General features: G+C 41.9%; 2 protein-coding genes across 4 annotated transcripts in view; one reads left to right on the forward strand and one right to left on the reverse strand.

The window, feature by feature from the left end:
- Positions 1 to 12,038, reverse strand: part of TTC37 (tetratricopeptide repeat domain 37) — an 89,544-nt gene extending 77,506 nt beyond the window's left edge. Inside the window, exons 1-8 of one of the 3 annotated variants that reach the window (XM_029910902.1) lie at positions 12,005 to 12,038; positions 10,679 to 10,776; positions 8,571 to 8,714; positions 6,486 to 6,577; positions 5,446 to 5,521; positions 3,834 to 3,974; positions 527 to 625; positions 313 to 421 (exon numbers count right to left, since the gene is read on the reverse strand). In XM_029910902.1, coding sequence (XP_029766762.1) covers positions 313 to 421; positions 527 to 625; positions 3,834 to 3,974; positions 5,446 to 5,521; positions 6,486 to 6,577; positions 8,571 to 8,714; positions 10,679 to 10,768 — 751 coding nt within the window. In that variant the 5' untranslated portion in view covers positions 10,769 to 10,776; positions 12,005 to 12,038. Of the gene's footprint in view, positions 1 to 312; positions 422 to 526; positions 626 to 3,833; positions 3,975 to 5,445; positions 5,522 to 6,485; positions 6,578 to 8,570; positions 8,715 to 10,678; positions 10,777 to 11,552; positions 11,577 to 12,004 lie in introns of those variants that run through there. The other 2 variants (XM_024206841.3, XM_024206849.3) reach the window with 2 other exon arrangements.
- A 1,196-nt stretch (positions 12,039 to 13,234) lies between these two features.
- ARSK (arylsulfatase family member K) overlaps positions 13,235 to 21,315 on the forward strand; it is a 48,458-nt gene continuing 40,377 nt past the window's right edge. The window contains exons 1-2 of the mRNA XM_024206822.2: positions 13,235 to 13,640; positions 17,420 to 17,549. Of these exons, the coding sequence (XP_024062590.1) occupies positions 13,467 to 13,640; positions 17,420 to 17,549 (304 nt within the window). The 5' untranslated portion in view covers positions 13,235 to 13,466. The remainder of the gene's footprint in view (positions 13,641 to 17,419; positions 17,550 to 21,315) is intronic.

The following is a 21,315-nucleotide window of genomic DNA, read 5'->3' on the forward strand; positions in this document are numbered from 1 at the left end:
TTTTAAGAAGTCCTTTGATGGTACAGTATTACTAAGTTTCACAGCTCTGAGACATTATAGTTTAGGACAGAACTGTCTTCCTCTCCAGGGTGGTAGAAACATAGCACCTAATATAGACAATATATTTGTGCTGAAAAGTGGTGCAAGCTGCCTCAAACTACAACTTCCCTCAACAAAGTGAAGTAATAGATCTTGAAAGACTGGTTCCCTTTTTTATGAGAAGGACTGGGGGAGTGAAGGGCAAGACAAAAGTCACAGTGAAAAGATACAAGATTTGGAACAACAAAAATGAACCAAAACCATCCCACTCACCTGACTGAATAAAGTGCAAGCAGAGCACTTCTAAAGGATAACTCATGGTAGGATACAAAACCATCATATCATCACAGGCCTTCTTCAGCCTAGCAGTCTCATGAGGAAACTTGTAAGGGGGGGAAAAAGTCAAAGCAATTTATTTAGCTATTTGTGCAGTATTATTAGATGTTATTTGTGTTATTGAAGAGACTATAAATTAAACTGTTCTTACTTTTGACAAACACTGAATGAAGTTTTTATAAAGCTTTTCATGATCTTCACTGGGAACTGTGTCTGCAGAGTTCACTGCATGTTCAAATGCAGTCAAAAGCTGAAATAAGAAATTGGTAAGTGTACAACAGTGAGAATTAGCAAGAAAAGCAACGAACGGTGAACTTATGAAATTTAGTCACGGTTTTGGGTGACTAAACAGGGCGTAGTATACCATGAACATGATTATAATATGTATATTTGGCCCCACTGTGCCCATGTGGTCCTTCATAGGACTTCTGTTGTGCAAAGAGCAAAATACATAACAGGGTGGTTCTTCATACTCAAATATTTTTCATATAGTGTTCAAATCTTGGTAGTAAATCTGCTACTAGTTGAAGAAGGTAAACAATCTAATCCATGCAGTGGCATAAGATATGTACAAAAGGAGTACATGTGAAGCACTATCTATTATGAGAGCTATGCGCTTAAATAACTTTTAAATACTGGTATGCAAGTTTTCATTTTGATGCTCCTATCTTGTGTGCCTTTAAGATAGAACCTTAACACTGCCAAAATGAATCTGAGCTTTTAAAAGTAATGCTTCACAAAAGATTTTTTTTTAAATCAGCAGTTATGTAAGACACTACATTATTTTGCACAGGGGCTTTTCAAAAGCGTATTATTCCATCACCAGAAAATTCTCCGAATTTCATTTCTATTACCAATACTCTGGGGGACACCGTGTGTAATATTTTTTAAAGGGTCTATGGCCCAGGTCCACAACGTTATTTAGGCTCCCAACTTCCACTGATTTCAGTGGAATACCTTTGTGGAGCAGAGCCTAAGTGACTTAGGAACCTAAGGGCAAAATTTCAAAAGCCTAAATCCCACTGAAAGTCAGTGGGTCTTGGGCTCTTCATGTCACTTAAGCACTTTTTAAAATTTTACCCAAAGTCTAGTTGTCTATATCCACTAAGGTGTGTAATGGCTATTTTGCTTCCGTCTTCACTAAAAAGATTAATTGTGACCAAATGCTTAACACAATTCATATTAACAACAAGGGGGAAGGAACACATGCCAGAACAGAGAAAGAATGGATTAAAGAATATTTAGTTAAGTTAGATGTATTCAAGTTGGCATGGTCTGATGAAATTCACCCAAAGGTACTTAAGGAACTAGCTGAAGGAATTTTGGAACCATTAGTGATAATCTTTGAGAATTCATGGAGGACAAGTGAGATCCCACAGGACTGGAGAAGGGCAAACATAGTACCTATCTTTAAAAAGGGAAACAAAAAGGACCCAGAGAATTATAGACCAGTCAGCCTAACTTCGATACCTCAAAAGATACTGGAACAAATTATTAAACAATCAATTTATAAGCACTTACAGGTCAATAGGATGATAAGCAATAGCAACATGGATTTGTCAAGAACAAATCATGCCAAACCAACCTAATTTCCTTCTTTGACTGGGTTACTGACCTAGTGGGTGGGTGGTAGTAGACATGACATATCTTGATTTTATCTGACACAATCCCATGTGACATTCTCATAGACAAACTAGGGAAATGTGGTCTAGTTAAAATAACTATAACTGTTTGAAAAACTATACTCAAAGAGTAGTTATCAATGGTATAGCTAATGGGGTTCCAGAGGGGTCAGTCCTGGATCCAGAACCATTATTCATTTTCATTAATGACTTAGTTCAGAGGTTCTCAAACTGTGGTCTGTTGACCACCAGTGGTCCGTGAGCTCCAATCAGGTGGTCCGTGGATAGTTCCCTCTAGGATGCACGCCTGGGCGGCCGCACACAAGAGAATGAAGGGCCAACTACCTAATTAGTGGAGCCACACAGGCATGGCTCCACTAATTAGGTGCTTGGACCCCTGGAGAAGATGGACATGTAAGGTGAGGTAGTGGCCTTGGGGGGAATAAGGGGTAGATGGGAGGGGGCAGTGGGGTGAGAAGAGGGGATGGGGGGAATTTTCGACATGCGGGGCTGCGGCAGCCAGAGAAAGAGGCGACTTTCCTCAGCTCCAGAGCTGAGGCTGCCAGGGAGAGATGGCCCTCCTTCCCAGCGTCAGCTCTGTGACTGCTATGGCGAGGGAGAGACCTCTCTCCTTCCCAGCCCCAGCTCAAGGGCTGCTGCGGCAGGGGAGAGAGGGCACATCCATCGCATTAGAAAGGCAAGACTACTGCTATTAAAATATGAAGTGTGCTTTTATTTGTAGAACAAAAAAACGTTAATTATTAAGGTTTTTTTTTAATACAGCGCTTTTATCCAAAGCGCTGTAGAATAGTTAGCTAATGGTACAAACAACATTTGGAAAGCTCATTTAGTGGTCCGCCGAGACCCTCAGCAATTTTCAGGTGGTCCGCAAAAAAAAAAAAAAATTGAGAACCACTGACTTAGATAATGGAGTGGAAAGTATGCTTATAAAAATTTGCCTATGTCATCAAGATGGGAGGGGTTGCAAGCATTTTGGAGGACAGGATTAGAATTCAAAATGAGCTTGATAAATTGGAGAATTAGTCTGAAATCAACAAGATGAAATTCAATTAAGACAACAGCAAAGTACACTTCAGAAGAAAAAAATCAAATGCACAAACACAAAATGGTGAATAACTGGCTAGCCAGTAATATTGCTGAAAAGAATTTGTGCATTATAGTGGATCACAAATTGAATGAGAGTCAACAATGTGATGCAGTTGCAAAAAAGGCTAATATCTGGGATGATTTAACAGGAGTGTCGTAAGAAAGATACGGGAGGTAATTATGCCGCTCTCCTTGGCACTGGTGAAGCATCAGTGGAAGTACTGTGTCCAGTTTTGGGAGCTACACTTTAAGAAAGGCGTGGACAAATTGGAGGGAGTCCAAAGGAGAGCAATAAAAATGATAAAAGGTTTAGAAAACCTGGCCTATGAGGAAAGGTTAAAAAAAAGGCATGTTTAGTCTTGAGAAAAGATGACTGAGGAGGGACCTGATAACAGTCTTCAAATATGTTAAAGGCTGTTATAAAGATGACAGTGATCAATTGTTCTGAATGTCCACTGAAGGTAGGACAAGAAGTAATCAGATTAATTTGTAGCAAGGGAGACTGAGGTTAGATATTAGGGAAAACTTTCTAATGATAAGGATAGTTAAGCACTGGAATAGGGAGATTGTGGAACAGCATCGTTGGAGATTTTTAAGAACAGGTTAGACAAATACCTGTCAGGGATGCTCTAGATATACTTGGTCTTGCCCCAGCATGATGTGGGGGTGGACTAGCTGACCTCTCAAGCCCTACATTTCTATGATTTGAGTAGGAGGGAGAAACATTACCAACTGCTGTGTCTCATTATCTTGATTCTGTGTACTGTCTGGCAGTAATTGGATCAGCCTCTTCCATAGCTGGTGGAGCTCAGCATTATCTGCACCTTCCTCCTGTTTTATCTTTATCAGTTTATGCCATGTGTGAGCCACCTGTCAACAGGAAAGAGAAATGAATCATTCTGTAACTCATTTAAAAATCTGACACCCAGTGTGATCGCTCCAATTTATTTTAACCCCTTGCCAATAAGATTTACAATTTCCCAAATTAAGTTGTCGGAAAATAGCATTAACACTTAGCAAGAGTGCCAGGAGGATAGGGCTAATGAGTGAGTGTTGGACAAATTACTTCACCGTGCTGTTTAGAACTAGTGGTATTTAAGCAGTTTAGTACTACGGATGTAGCTGATGGTCCTTAATTGCTCATTTAACCCTGTATAACAGAATATTGCAGTAAAGAAACCCTTCAAGTGTTCCTTGAAAAACTCAATCATAATAGAGGAATCTGCATTATAATAGGTCTGATAGAAGCAAGCTACCCTACATGCACTATGTAAGGTAAAGAATTTGATTACGTATATGACAGAAAGTATGGTCATAAACCATACTTCTGATGACCAATTTAAAAAAGAAAATAGCACCCCCAAGCACTATTCTCTTTTCCAGCAGTGAAGTGACTCAGCATTATATTCGGCTAGAGAATGGAATACCTAATAAAATTTGAGACTGTTAACAGAAGTGAAACAAAGTAAGTATCAAATAACCACAGTGTGGCTCTCTCTCTCTAGTGGCTGGACCACATAGAGGAAGCTGAATTTATGAGTTTGATACTGGCTTTGAGATACCAGAGCTGGATTTTCTGGCTCATACAGCAGAGGCTCATGCTTTTAGAACCTGAGATCCCAGGTTCAGTCCTTCCTACTACTGAACAAACTGGGGTTTATATTTTACATCTAGGTTTTCAAAGGTTTGAAAGGTTTGTCTGCCTTGCTTCCATTGAAAACAAAATTTCCCTTAGCATATTCAGGCTATCCAGAGATTATAACAAACTAATAATCATCCTTGGCAAAGAATTTTTGCTATGAAACTAATATTAAAGTTCTCAAAAGTTCAAGGAATCGAAATACTTCCAAAAAACTGGAGTAGGTGAAAAAGTACTGTAGAAAAAATGTGATCATTTAATTACAAACTGTATTATAATGCATACACACAAGAGGGCAGAATTAAGGTTGCACAGGCATCCTTTGAGCTGGCATTTCCTAACTTCTGAGTCCCTGAGTTTAAAAAAAAATAATGTGGAAAAATATTCAAATGCTTGACAGCAACCAGAAACTAACATTTTAATGCAATTTGTTTATATGACACAACGTATCAACATGGTGAATTTCAGAACACTGTATTGAACAAAATGATTGCAACTTCATTTTAATAAAAGGTAAACTAACCATTTCTAGGATTGCTTTTTATGTTAAGACACGTCAATTCAATAGATTGCCTCTAAATTTAGTGGTAAGTGCTGGTGGGAGAACACAGGTGTCTAATTAAGAGAGATGAGTTCTTACTGCAAAAAAAAAAAATGAATAATTTGCATAGGAAAAGGAGAGACAGTAAATCAGTAACTGACCTCTAGGTATTTTTTTTCTTGGTGATACAGTTCCACAAGTTTCCTACATACGTCACACCACTTCTGCTTGTCAGTACTAGAAGATGATGGGGGGAAAAAACCACAAAAAGGCCATGTCTGATTTCTAACAAATATGGAGAAATGTATTCTTCAAGATACACTGCCAACTTGAAATCTTGTCTTTTTTCTTTTTTAAATGAGAGCATTAGAAGTTGCTGCAGATACTATATGTGCCTCCAAGTCCTAATGCAACTATTGTGAATTTTTTTAGAAAGTTTTTCTCTTGCAGTTGCTGTGTGAAAAATCTACACAGACTGTATATAGTCAGTTTATCCTAAATGCTGTCAAATGCACCAAGTAAACAAACTGGAACAAAAGTATTTTCCACTAATCTTTCAATTATAGTTATCTTAGATGTTACTTAAACAGAAGTAATTAAAAATGTTTAAAAAGATGTGTGATTTATAAGTTGACAGTGTCCATCAGACAAAACCAAAATCAAAATCACAAAAACAAAGCAATAAATCACAAAAACACTCCAATCAGTTGTGGAAACTGGTGACATACAACCAGTGCTAGCTTTGTTTAGAACTATAAACTGTAACGGGAAATGAAATTCCCTGTGACCATAAAAACTGAGTACATGTACTACTGATATTAATGCTAACCATCAACATCAACTGAGAGTTACGAGATTTATAAAGTTCAACCATCTATGCAACACATTAAGCCAATGGATACAGTCATGACACCATGATACTTAATGTCAATAGTTTAGATAATATTTATTCCAAAAGATTTCTTCTTATAAAAAGACAATAGGAAAGTGATAATTTATCGCTATCCCAACTTCACATTATAGAAAACCACTAGGGGTGACAAAGCCTTACCTCTAATACAACATGAGTATTAGAATTAGTTACTATGTGCAGAATATGACATGTATCAGTGATGGCATTAAAACTGGACTTTTTCCAGTGCAACTGAAATTTTAATATAACATGTTGCAGTGTCATAATTTAATCTAAAATATTCTTTACCTTTCATAGAGTTCCAAGAGCTTTTGGTAAACATTGAACAAGTTTTCTTTGACATCTGTTTGGTTAGATTTCTCATACAAATTTGCTAATCCCTAAACAAAAGTAAAATGTATGTTAGATTTCACATCTGCTATTTCCAAGATCATTTTAAGGCATGCAGCCCAGTTGTGCCCATAAGGAACCCAATGCCTTCGGTGGGGCTCTGCGCAGGTACTGCTCAAATCTCAATGCAGGATCAGAATATAATGTTATGCTGAGAGGTACTGGTGACTGCTTAGATCAGAAACTTCTTTGAGAGTGGGTGTGAATGCATTCTTCAATTAACAAAACTGTCAGGGTATGTTACTCACAAGGCCCCCATCTAAGTCAAAAAGGGTTTGTAACCCTGCCCAAGTGTTTTCAGACTGTCTGAGCAGAGATGCTCAGTAGTGTGTTTTGTGAAGGATGGGGAATGCAGAACACATAGAGCAGAGAAAGTCAGCCTGAAAAAGCAGCTGAAAGCAGTCTCTGCCCCTGGAAGAAACCTGCAGAGAGGTTTTTGGATGGGGTGCAGGCTGAGAAGAGTGCACTTGGTGCTGTGAGCAAAAGAACTGCTCTCTGCTATACAATTCCTTCCATGTTCAGAGACACTTTCTTTATAAATAAACAAACCTGCATCAGAGAAATACCTGACTATCACCAATTTTTTCTCCTAACTGGAGCATCCCTTGGACCCCAAACTTTGACTAGCTGCTTGGGTCAAAAAGGGGCAACAAAAACGTGGGAGTATTTCTTCACACAATGCACAGTCAACCTGTGGAACTCGTTGCCAGGGATGCTGTGAAGGCCAAAAATATAACTGGGTTCAAAAAAGTTCCTGGTGGATAGCTCCATCAATGGCTATTAGCCAAGATGGTCAGGGATGCAACCTCATGCTCCGGGTGCCCCCAAACCACTGACTGCCAGAAGCTGGGTCTGGACAACATGGGATGGATCACTCAATAATTGCTGTGTTCTGTTCATACCCTCTGAAGCATCTGGTTCTAGCCACTGTCGAAAGACAGGTTACTGGGCTAGACAGACTATTGTCTGACCCAGTATGGCCATTCCTATTTAAGATATGTTCTTAAATATCATTTACATTATAATAAAAGCTCACTGTATTTACTTAAAATTATTTCTGAGATTAGTGAAGTGGAACAGAGACTACCTGGACACCGTTAAGTATAATCTTCTTTTAACACCAGCCAATGGACAACAATAAAGCATCTTAAATTGTGCAAGACTACAGAAAAAAAATTTGTCTCAGTAAGTTACTGTTTTGTACTATCTCATAAAAGACACAGCATGACTGGCTGATGAGGATTCAATGAAGGTAATTTCAATATATGTCCAACTGTTGCATTTAAAAAAATTAAAATTACTGATATTAAAAAACCTCTTTATTAAGTTACAATGCACTAAATATTCCCTTTTACCAGACAGATGAATTGATGACCTAGCCTTCAGCCATATGCTTCATGATGTGCCCAAAGGGCACAGACATCTACTATAACGGAACACGTTGCAGATTATCACTTACACACCATATGCTGCACAACCATCTTAAAGAGCGTCTATTATTGTTGTCTAGGACCATGGAAAACAACAACATAGTCCAATTTGCAAAACTCTGTATCAGAGGCTGGAAAAAAGTTACTGTGCAAAATGCTCTCTCTCATAGGAGAGAAACACCACACTAAATTTACTGAGTCATGAGCAAGGGAACTAAGAAAGCACCTAAGGGGGATAAGCATACTTTTTCTGTTTGTTTGTTTTTGTTTTCCAAGGGAATGAAACATATTTATCCATTAGAAGACCTATAATAATTTAAATATAACGAATCCAAAAGTTGCTCTCTTTTACACACATGCAACTCCCATTGGTTTTAACATTGTACATACCAGGACTGAGATCCGCAGCTGGTATAATTTGTTATATGACAATTTACACAACTTGAGGATCTGCCCTAACAGTCAAATGTTTATTGGATCTTGTTCCTATACTAAAGAACACAGTAGTTCATTTAATAGGAAGGGTAAAGTGGAACTAGAGTCGAATACATACCTGCCATGCCAGTAGCTGGCCTGGTTCAAGTTCAGCAGCCTTTTTGTATGCACTTTGGGCCTGATCAGGCTGCTCTAACTCTGCAGCTGCCAGGCCAATAAACACCCAGGCATTGTAGTTATTTTTCTCTTGTTTCAGCACTGCCTAAAAATATAAGAGTTCAAATGAAGCTAGTGTACTAAATGTGTCTTACAGACTCAACTACCGAGTTTGATTAATCAGTTTTCTTACTTTCTAGAAAAGAAGTTCCTGAACATACTAGTCTGGTACACGGTGAATTTTATTTATTAGGTATCTATTTAACAAGATGTTACTTTCTGCACAGTGATAACATAAGTTAGAGCATTAATAAAAGGTTAATTTCTAACTGCTAGCTTTCTCTAGCAAGAAAAAACTGCATATGAACGGTCCTAGTGGCACAGGTATCAGTAACTGTGGTCATTGAAGGATTTCTCTAAAGTCTATGGTTAAAGATAGACTTTTATCACAGTCATCTGAGAATTAATACAGTAACTCCTCGCTTAACGTTGTAGCTATGTTCCTGAAAAATGTGACTTTAAGCGAAACGATGTTAAGCGAATCCAATTTCCCCATAAGAATTAATGTAAATGGGGGGGGAGGGTGTTAGGTAAATCTTTTTCAGACAAAAGACATTATATACATATACAGTATAAGTTTTAAACAATTTTAAACAATTTAATACTGTACTCAGCAATGATGATTGTGAAGCTTGTTTGAGGTGGTGGAGTCAGAGGGCGGAAGAGGGTGGATCATCTGGCTGCTCCTCTTGCTGTTCTTGATGAACATTCCCAACTCGAAAAAACACATCTAGAGATTGTTGTTTTGCTTTCCTTTTTTTTCTTGGTAAATTTCTTTATGCCAGTTTGGTGCAGTTTGACTCACGGCTGTGACTAGGTAAGCGAATATCCTCTGGCCCCAGAGCACCAGTGAGGGTGTGGGCCAACAATAGCCCCACTCCTAGGCCTGCAGAATCCTCCCCGTGCAAGCTCTGCGGGTTTGGGCTCGACACAGGAACCAGGAAGAGCAGGCAAGTGGCAGCACAAAGGAAGGGACACTGTGCTGCATCCTTCCCCAGCACCCGATGGGGATGTCTCTGCTGGCCTCTGAGCAGCAGGTCACACAAATGCCTGCTCCAGTTAGTCACTGAACACCCTCCCACACCCTGGGGTGCTGGGGAGACCAGTCGTCTCCTAAGGGAACCAATCTGCCAGGTTGCATGGTATGCTAAGGACACACAACACAGAGGAACTGGGCCTCTACATCCCTGCAGAGCTGGAGACAGTCATGGGCTTCTGGGGCCACGGGTGCCGACTTGTAAAACTGGTGGGGGGTGATCAACTCCCGGCTCTGCCCCAGGCCCTGCCCCCACTCCACCCCTTCCCCCAAGGCTCCACCCTGCCTCATCCTGCCCCAGCTCCACTCCCACCCCGCCTCTTCCCACCCAGTTCCGCTCCCTCCCCCAAGCGTGCCATGTCCTTCCGCCTTCCTCCCAGCCTTCCTGCACGCTGTGAAACAGCTGATTGCAGCAGGTGGGAGGCGCTGACCCGTGGGGCCCGCAGGTGGGCGGGAGGCGCTGGGGGGGTGGAGGGTGTTATAACCGAACATTGTGCAACTTTAAACAAGCATGTTCTCTAATAGAGCAGCAACATAACAACGAGACAACATTAACTGGGACGACTTTAAGTGAGGAGTTACTGTACCCTCTGCTTCGCATTTAAGCACATGCAACAGAAAACTGATCTCCTTTTCTGGACAAGCTAACATGGGCAACTAATGAAATCAACACCACACCAAACCACAGTATCTACCATATAGCAATAAGATCCAGTGTGTGAATTGAAAGGGTGGCATTTGTCTGACTCTGTGAACTTCATCTTCATTGAAGAAAGGAAGAAGGACCCATCCACAAGGATTTTAGTGATTACCCCACAGCAAATCATTCACTATGTACACTGCCAAGATGTGTACCTTACTTAGTATGTACATTACTGCAGAAAGTATAGAGTACAATTCCAGTGGACAGAAAATAGTAGGGCTTTTTACTTGTACACACAATTAATTTTTATACAAGTAGAAGAATTAATTACCTTGCAATGTTTTAAGGCTTCTTTGTATTCTTTATTTCTTATTGCATCTCTGGCACTTTTCAATGCTGCCTTCACCTCCTTATTTGACATTATTACTGCTAAAGTCAAAAGGACAGAAAATTAGTTTTCAAGAAAAGACATTTATATCAAATACTGTTCAAAGCATTCGACTTATATTGCATTACCATACACAGAGAAAACATTTTAGCAAATATTAACAGTATGTTCACTGCTGTACAAGTATAAGACAAAATTCCTGCCCCAAATAGCTATCAATCCAGTATTGACAAAAAAACAGTGCACACACATATAAACATATATGCGATAGTACACCTCTAAACCCCAATCCCAAGGACATGTATCATTTTTAGTATGTGAGTAGTCCCACTGAAGTTATTGGGACCAATCATGTACTCACATTTATACACATCCTTAAATGCTATGCTGGATCTGAGCCATCACCCTGAAATACTAAAAGCTACTTCTCACCCCAGAGTAGAATTTTTCTTGACAGTTGGGGCACATTAAATAGGGAGGTTCAGTAATATGGAGGTTTACGTGTTTCTCTGTCATTCACATTTTAAAGATTTTCCCAACACTTTTTGGCCATACCATTCTATCAACATCATTGATCAACTTCAAATTCCACTTCCTAAGTAGTCCCTAATGAGGGAAAGAGCACTTCATAAGTTTGGAAGGGATGTGTGCAGGAATGAAGGAAATATTCAAGTTTGTTTTAGTAAAAAAATGGAAACATAAACAATAAAGTTAATATATTTTGAAATTACACATAGTATCATTTAAAGCACATACATGTATATTTAAGTATATTGTACACCTACATCAGTCTGATGCACACATTATTTACACTCACTCTAACACATGCTTTAGAAAGTGTACATGGTTCGGATGCAATTATCATCATTGCCAGGATGGGGAGTGTGGCAGGAAGGGGATACCCCAGTGCAAAAGGATCTAGGTCTGAATGAGTAGAAAAAGAAACACTATACTGGGGAGCAAGGGTCCACTATGAAAAATTGAATAGAAGTCATATATTACTATTATTATTATTTATGTGTATTACAGTAGCACCTGTAACTAGCAGAGTCACAGACCAGTGAGAGAGGAAAAACAATGACTCTATAGTCTGGTGGTTAGGTTACTCCCTGGGATATGAGTGAACCAAGTTCAAGTCCCTGCTGCTGAGCAGAGATTTTAAAACAGATATCCCACATCCCAGCTCAGTATCCTGATCACCAGGCTACTGGCTATAATATGGTGTGGGTGGAGGAGGGGGTCTCCATTTTTTCATGAAACAGGGCTGACCTGGCTTAGGTGCCTAACTCCAGGAGTGGATCCCAGTTCAGATCTGTGATGCTAAAGTAGAGATAGGCCCTCTATCTCTGGCCTTGAGTCAGGCACCTAAATGAGGGTTAGCCCCCAGGCTTCTCCTTGGCATTTCCTACTGCCAGATTGGACAGCTCCCTGCTCAGCATACTGGTTTTTGTAAATCCCTTTCTTTGGAGCCTAACTCACCCCATGCATTGTATAGGGAGTCTGGGCACCTAACTCGGGGCTAAGGATCCCACTGGGCAGCAGGGTGCCTAAATATCAGGTGTTGCAACACTGAGTATAAGCGTATGTATGTCTACACTGCCGGGGGGGGGGGGGGGGGGACACCCCTGTGGCAGCAAGTCTCAGAACCCGATGTACAGATTCAGGCTTGCAGGGCCCACGCTACGGCGGTAAAAATAGCAGTGTGTATATATCCCTGCTTGGGCTGTGGAACCCGGTAAGCAGGTGGGTCTCCGAGCTGAAACAGGAACATCCTCACTGCTATTTCAGCACTCTGGCGTCAGCGCAGCACGGCTGTCGCTCTGGGCTCTGGCCACGCTGCTGTAGGGAGTTTCTGCAGTGTACACTACCCCCGTCCCTTTGTGGATCTAGCTCTAGCGCCGCCGCTGCTCTTTGGGCTATTTCGCCTTCCCTGCCCAGAGCTGGGACCTTTCTTTTCCTCTGCCACGGCAGCCAGCGGAACTGCCCTGTTACTCCACACCTGCCGCTGCCGCCCACGGGGGCCCCAGGCCTCCCACTCGGCAACGTACACCAGCCCCCTCGCACCCTCCCCGGGGACAGGGTCCCCCTCCACCCACGGACCCCGACCGCCCCGGCTTAGCTAGGGAGCGCTGGGCCCACACAAGCCTCGCAGAGCCGCCCACGGGGCGCTAGCAAAGGCCCTCAGGGGCCGCCAGCGGCACCGCCCCCTGCGCCCGCTCCCACTGAGCGCTTCACCTGCCTCTGCCTCCGCCTCCTGCCTCAATTACCAGCCACCAACTCCCCGCACCCCGACCGCCCCGGCTCGGCCGCGCAGGCGCACTGACTCGGTTACACCACTTCCCGCGTGAGGGCCATTGACGCGACTCAGCACTCCGCCATCTTACCGTCCTCCAGCTCCTGTGGCATGATGGGGGTCGTAGTTCATCCCCCTACCCCCCTCGCCGCCTGACCTCCGAGGCATGACGGGAGGTGTAGTTTGTCGTGGCCCGCTTCCGCGAGACCTGATGGGCGCTGTAGTTTGGTCTCCTGGAGGGAGAGGGCGGGAGTGTCACGGCGTCTTGCTCTTAGGCCTCGGGCGTGTCGCCGGGCAGTGTCAAAGCGCTGGGGTGGGCTGGCTCTAGGCCCAGCGCTCCCTCAATGGCTGCAGCCTGGCTGCCGGGGAGCGCTGCTCGCCCTGCCGGTGTGTGAGGGGCCGTGTGCCCGGGGACCTGGCTCTGGGCGCGCGGAGAGGATGAGGGGGCGGTGCGGAAAAGGGGCCCGGACGGTGGTGCTGGCGGCTCTGGTGCTGCTGCTGGCTTCCACTCGCTGGGAAGGTGCGAAGGCGCGTCCTGTGGCCTGGGGACACCTCGGCGCTGGCAGCAGCCAGAGGGCGCGCAACGTGGTGATGGTGATGTGCGATGCCTTTGTAAGTATCCCACCAGAGCCTCCTGCTTCCCCAGGCCTCTGCTCACAGGGAAAGAGCCTGAGCACGTATAAAGCAGGTAGCACCAAACACTAACCCGGTGTTGTCAGCTTCAGTAGGGTCTGATGAGTTTGGGATGCCCTCTGCACTTCAGAGACACTTGTGTGATGTGAACCAAGGCAGTGTGTGCCTCGGTGTCAAACTGTCTTTGTCTCATGCTGAAATGGTATTTCACAGACTCTGAAAATTATTTTGGCCACAGTCAGGGCTTGCAAAACTACCTTGTCCAAGCAAGGCCCACAATCTCAGTAAAAAAGAGGATATGTTATACCCCTGAGAGCTGTCCACTGCATCATCACTTCTGTTAGGGACCATAAAGACAGGATTGCAATTAACTGAAAGACACTGTATTTTTGAGCTTAAAGAAAGAGTCAGATTTTTTCTCAAGATAACACTTTTAAAAAGAAACCTATTATTTTGATCAGTTACTTACAAATAATCAAATTACATGTAACTATTTCTGTTATCAGTTATGGTAAACCTGGTCATGAGGTAACAGTAGCAGTGAACACTGCAAAACAGAAATGTAAAAACAATTTCTTTGACCTATGTTGAAAAGAGAACACTCCTACGAATAAAAAACTGTAGGGAACAATCGGAGATTCTTGGGATGTATAGCCTTTAGAAATTATAAGAAATTCTGGTATCGTCCACCATGGGGAAATTTATAGAATTATTCCAACCAATTTAAACACAGGTTCAGCTGAACTGGAGGGAATCATGATACTGGGCCCAAGCCTGTTTTTATCACTGTGCTTTCATCAGGTTTAACTAACATGGTGGTAAAAATACCAGAAGCTTATCTATACTTATATGTACACCAGTTCAGCTAAAGTGGGATAAAGCTGGTGAAAATTTTTTGTAAATGTCCCCTGTGTCCATAATGGCCATAGACATAGGCACTGACTCCATGGGTGCTCTGGGGCTGGAACACCCGTGGAAAAAAAATAGTGGGTGCTCAGCACCAGCAGGCAGCCCTGCTGATCAACTCCTCTACCTCACTCCCAGCGGCTCCCCCCACCATGATCAACTGTTCAGCGGCATGCGGGAGGTGCTGTGGTGGGAGAGGAGTGGGGGCAGGAAGAGTTGGGGGAGGGGAGGCGGGAGAGAGGCAGAGCAGTGAGGTGGGGGTTTGGGGGAAGGGGTGGAGTGGGAGTGGGTCGTGGGGCAGAGCGGGGGTCAGGCACCCTCCGAGAACTGAGGAAGTTGGCACCTATGGCCTCAGAAACTACAGTGATGAATGGAGGGGTGAAAGTAACTTAAGGGACTTGCGAGTACACAGGGTGGCCGAGGTCCTGAGCAAGGTGGGTGGGGTGGCTCAACCGGAAGGGTAGGGCCTCGGGCAGAAGGGGCGAGGCTGGGGCTCCCCCAGCCAGCCCTTCAGCACAGCCCGGTGGCGATTTAAAGGGCTTGGGGCTTCCAGCTGCCGCCGCCAGAGCTACTCCAGGGCTCCAGCAGTGATTTAAAGGGCTGCAGTCCCGGACCTTTTAAATCGCCGCCGGGAGCCATGGGCCGTTTTAAATTGACGGGCCCTGGGGAAGCTGCCCCCTGCCGGTACGGTCGGCTGTGTACTGGCTCTTACCGGTACGCCGTACCGGCTTACTTTCACCTCTGGATTAATGTGATCTAACTATACAGGTAGATAGAATGGGTGCAATCAGACCCTTGAATTAATTATTTATTGTCTTTAAAACTTTATTTCATTTAATCTGTATTTAATTCATAAATACATACCCTTTCTTATTTATGGTAGAAGGCAGCTCCTTTGGAGAGCAAACAAATCTTTACAGTTCATTAAAACTACATTACATTCATAACTATTGATTATTTTGTATAAGAAAGTTTGCATAAGCTGAATTCACATTTTTATTTTCTCACTTTGAATTTTATTTATTTAATTTTATTTTGTAATTTTCCTCCTTAGGTTCTTTATTTAATGTTAATCAAAGGACTAGGCAAGAATTTGTTTTTTGAGGAGTAAACCTTACCCTGCTCATATTCATTTAGAACCCTGATGCAAAGATCATTTTCCTTTCTTATCACTTTACCAGGTTTATCTGGGTATTTTCCACTTAATCATTTCCCTGTCATCATGGGGGCCTCAGGCACTGGTGCACCTTGGTCCCTCCTATTCACTCCCTGTGACACATAATAGTCTCGTCTCGTGTGGGTGTAATACTTTGATCTAATTTCAGTTGTTGGGCTTAGTGTGTGTTTGGAGGGTGGTCTCGGTGGCCTGTGATATACAGGAGGTCACATTAGATGGTCTGGTTGTCTCTTCTAGACTTAAACTCTCTGATTCTATATCACCCCTTTCTTTGCATCCTTCCACTGACACCCCCCCCCCCCCCATTATCGCACCAAGCATAAGACACTTGTTTTCACTTTCAAGGCTCTTCATGGTCTATCCCCATTATGTCTCTCATTTGCTATCTAGATGTCAACTCCCACTTCTGATTGTCCCGTGATCCAAGCCTTATTAAATTTTCAAACAAGTTCCCTCCATGCTCTCTCCCATGCTGCCCCCTCATGCTTAGGAGGAGATCCCTGTAAATGTCCGCAAAACAAATGCGTTTTTCTCCTTCAAAACCCTCCCTAAAACTTTTTTCTGTGATGACTACGAAAAACTTGACAACGATGCTAGTGTCCTGAGATTACGCCCTATCATGCTGACCAACATTGTTTCATTGTTTTCTTGTACTCTCTGTTTTGTCTGTATCCATTTATTTTCTCTTGTCTCTGAAGCAGGGACTGCCTTTTTGTTCTGTGTTTGTACATCATCTAGCTCAGTAGGATCCTGCTCCATGACTAGGGCTTATAAGTGTTATGGTTATAGAAATAATAATAATATATAAAACTATTGTTCTTGGTGCCTGTTTAGTCCCTGTTTTCCTTTTTCCTCAGGGGACTATATAAAACAGTGAAACCATCTCCAATAAAGTTATACCATTATAACTGAAATCAGAGTTTGACCACATATCTTTTAAGGCACAGAAACAGAGTAGCATGAAAAACACAATATTCTTTAGGCTGAGTAAAATGTTTTTGTGGATCTCTATTGTAAGGCCAAAGGCAGAAAAAGAAGTTATCATTCTTTTTTTGTGTATGTTTGCCCTCCTGTTTAAGTATTGCAAATTGTAAAATACAATGTGAAGTATAAATGTAATCATAATGTTAAGCAATTATTTTTAACAAATGAAAGATTCTTTCAAAACTGAGTATCAACATATCTTACATTCTAACAGTTATGTCACTGTAACTCTTGCTTCTCTATACTGTACATGCTTTTTCTTAGGCCATCACTGACTCAGATGCTAGAGAATGATCTGTATCCATTTTACACAGCTTATTCTTTTAAAGATGAAATGTCAGCGAGTCTAGGGCCCTGGTCTTGCAAACGCTTGTGACTGTTATGCTCATACAAAGCACACGGAATCTTTATAGAGGAAGGCAAATACGCAGCATTTATTGAAAATACAACAGTTAGCATATGCTTTTCAGTCTCACACACATACACACACACACAGAGTCCTGCCAGTGATGTTTATAGTTACCAGTCTGTTGTTGCAACTCTTGGACAACCAGAACGTAATTCCTAGAATGGTAAATTTGCCATATACTGTAGCTTTGGGTCATTTTCATAATATTTTATTTCTAATTATTAAAGAAAATGTTACCATTATCAATTTTAATGTTTTTAAGTACCTTCTTTTTGATTGCAGGATGGAAGGTTGACATTTTATCCAGGAAATCAGACCGTGATCCTACCTTTTATAAATTTCATGAAAAGATATGGCACGGTTTTTCTCAATGCCTACACCAATTCTCCAATATGCTGTCCTTCTCGTGCAGGTAAAATCATATTAAAAATCTTCTTAAGGAAATAGTAGCTACCTGGGGAGAGCCGGTTTAAATATTCATTAGTGATGGATAGACCTCAGAAGGCTTGAGCTGAATAAGCCCCCATTTTTAAATGCTTATCTAAAATTATCCAAACCTTCTGAGGTTTTTATCCATTTCTCTTTCCCCCCTTGTCTGCCTCCCATGCTTCTTCCTCCCAACTGCATTCTTCTCTTTCAACTTCTCAGCCCCCCAAGCCGTTGCAAACTTTACTCAGGTTTCAATACTTCTGAAAACCTTTAAGGATTCCAATGGACTTGTTTGTCCTCTACAACAGTGGGTCTCAAAGCCGGTCCACCGCTTGTTCAGGGAAAGCCCCCGGCAGGCCGGGCCGGTTTATTTACCTGACGCAGCCGCAGGTTCGCCGCTCCAGGCCAATGGGGGCTGCGGGAAGCGGCGGCCAGCACATCCCTCGGCCCGCACTGCTTCCCGCAGCCCCCATTGGCCTGGAGCGGCAAACCGCAGCCAGTGGGAGCCGTGATAGGCCAAACCTGCAGACACGGCAGGTAAACAAACCGGCCCGGCCTGCCAGGGGCTTTCCCTGAACAAGCGGCGGACCAGCTTTGAGAACCACTGCTCTACAACATTGATCTGTGGCTGCCTTCAGGGCTGCTCTGGGGCTTCCCAGCACAGAGATACTTTCTACCTATCTTGCTGCCTGGGACGCATATGAAATACTAACAACTGATTGAAACTGATGGATGACCTTTAGCTTTGCCTTGAGACATCAGCTCTTCTAACCAGTTATTCTCAAATATCTTGTATTTTCAGTAGTTATTACCTAAATATGTTATAGTGTTTTTTAAACTTTTTCTGTTGTTTCAACCAGTTATAATCAGAGCCTTTTGTATTGTGAAATTCTGTGACTACAAACTTTGCCATATTATACACCATTTGATAAAAGTTGTGCTTCAGAATCCAAGTTTTCATTTTAATGTTTCTAGCTCTTATTGTTGTGGCGGAAACCTTTCACATATGAACTAAGTGAAACCAATGTAGTGATGTCTGTCTGAGTCCACAGAAGAACTGAAACAGTAGCTCTGAGAGGAACTGATTCATTCATCACCCTGAAGTATTCACACTGAAATCTAAAACATTGTAGATAATGGCCCTGATTCAGAAAAGCACTTATATGTATGTATGTTGGGGCACAGAGGCCCCATACTGGCAACAAAGGAAAACTGACTGGCTCTCCACTAGCAATGATGAGAGGGTTAAGGAGAGCCTGTGGACCCTGTTGATGCTGCCCTGCTGCACCTGAACCCAGTGCAGCCAATATCCGGCATGGAAAGGAGAGCTAAAAGGAGAACAACTAACCCAATTCAGGGCTGACCAGGGAAGCCTGGTTCAAGCTGAGAGCTTAGGGCAACTTGCTACCTGGGTGAACCCTTTGGTGGATGGAACAGCTAGGTCCAGGAAAACTAACAAAAAAGGACTAGCTGTTCAGAACAGGAGAGCAAGGGTCCTCCTGACAATCCCATGCATGACCCTGATTCTGAGATCACTGTCTTCCTTTTTGTTTTGGATTCTGACACGCCAGAAAAGGTAGGACTCGAGCATGCCATAGCCAGAGAGCTAAGGCAGCACGATACCGAATCTGTGAGAGGTGATGTCCGTGGACCCACAGAAGGTGTTAGTCGTGTTCTGATGGTCAACATGCTTAACGTTAAACTTACGAAAAGTCCCACTGAAGTTAAGGGATCAACTCAACTTGAAATTTAACACATGCTTAAGTCCTTTGCTGTTTTGGGGCCTTTCTAAGTAAGGCATATTATTTTTACAATCAATAAAAATGTTTCTTTTCTAGCAGAAGATACTAAGTTTAATGATTGTGCCATGCTTAGCATAGTGGGACCTTGGCCCATGACTGGTGCTCCTAGGCAGTGTCACAATACAAATTAAAAAATAATTATTATATCATGTAGCTAAGAGTCAGGACACCTGGATTCTACTCTCTTCTCGATTATTGACCTACTGTGTGAATTTAAACAAATCATTTTACCTCTCTGGACTTCAGTTTTCTTATCTGTGCAATGAGGATAACATTTCTACATGACCCAGGGGGACTGCAAATCTTAATTAATGTATGTTGAGATCTTTGGATGGAGGATGCTATGGAACATGTTATAAAAGTACAAAGTATTAATATTATTATTAGGGCTGTCGATTTATCGCAGTTAACTTACATGATAAACTAAAAAAATTAATTGCCATTAATCGCAGTTTTAATCGCACTGTTAAACAATAGAATACCAATTGAAATTTATTATGTTTTTGGATGTTTTTCTACATTTTCAAATATATTGATTTCAATGACAACAAAGAATCCAAAGTGTATAGTGCACACTTTATATTATTATTTTTATTACAAATATTTACTGTAAAAATGATAAACAAAAGAAATAGTATTTTTCAATTCACCTCATACAAGTACTATAATGCAATCTCTTTATCATGAAAGTTGAACTTACAAATGTAGAATTATGTACAAAAAATAACTGCACTCAAAAATAAAACAATGTAAAACTTTAGAGCCTACAAGTCCACTCCGTCCTACCTCTTGTTCAGCCAATCTCTCAGACAAACAAGTTTGTGTACATTTGCATGAGATAATACTGCCCACTTTTATTTTACAGTGTCACCTGAAAGTGAGAACAGACGTTCGCATGGCACTGTTGTAGCCAGGATCACAAGATATTTACATGCCAGATGCACTAAAGATTCATATCTCCATTCATGCTTCGCCAACCATTCCAGAAGATATGCTTCCTTGCTGATGATGCGTTCTGCTTGATAACAATCCAAAGCAGTGCGGATGACATATGTTCATTTTCATCATCTGAGTCAGATGCCACCAACAGAAGGTTGATTTTCTTTTTTGGTGGTTTGGGTTCTGTAGTTTCCACATCAGAGTGTTGTTCTTTTAAGACTTCTAAAAGCATGCTCCACACTTTGTCCTGCTCAGATTTTGGAAGGCACTTCAGATGCTTAAACCTTGGGTCAAGTGCTGTTGCTATCTTTAAAAATCTCACATTGGTACCTTCTTTGCATTTTGTCAAATCTGCAGTGAAAGTGTTCTGAAAACAAACAACATGTGCTGGGTCATCATCCGAGACTGCTATAACATGAAATATATGGCAGAATGTAGGTAAAACAGCAGGAGAAATATAATTCTCCCCCTAGGAGTTCAATCACAAATTTAATTAACGTATTATTTTTTTTAACAAGTGTCATCAGCATGGAAGCATGTCCTCTGGAATGAAGGCCAAAAAATGAAGGGGCATACAAATGTTTTGCATATCTGGCACGTAAATACCTTGCAATGCCAGCTACAAAAGTGCCATGCGAATGCCTTTTTCACTTTCAGGTGACATAAATAAGAAGCGGGTAGCCTTATCTCCTGTAAATGTAAACAAACTTTTTTGTCTGAGCGATTGGCTGAACAAGAAATAGGACTGAGTGAACTTGTAGGCTCTAAAGTTTTACATTGTTTTGTTTTTGAGTGCAGGTTTTTTTGTACATAATTCTAAATTTGTAAGTTCAACTTTCATGGTAAAGAGATTGCACTACAGTACTTGTTTGAGGTGAATTGAGAAATACTATTTCTTTTTCGTTTTTACAGTGCAAATATTTGTAATCAAAAATAAATATAAAGTGAGCACTGCACACTTTGTATTCTGTGTTGTAATTGTAATCAATGTATTTGAAAATGTAGAAA

This window comes from Terrapene carolina, unplaced genomic scaffold (genome assembly GCF_002925995.2).
Source record: "Terrapene carolina triunguis isolate 2854851 unplaced genomic scaffold, T_m_triunguis-2.0 Scaffold69, whole genome shotgun sequence".
Classification (NCBI taxonomy): domain Eukaryota; kingdom Metazoa; phylum Chordata; order Testudines; family Emydidae; genus Terrapene; species Terrapene triunguis.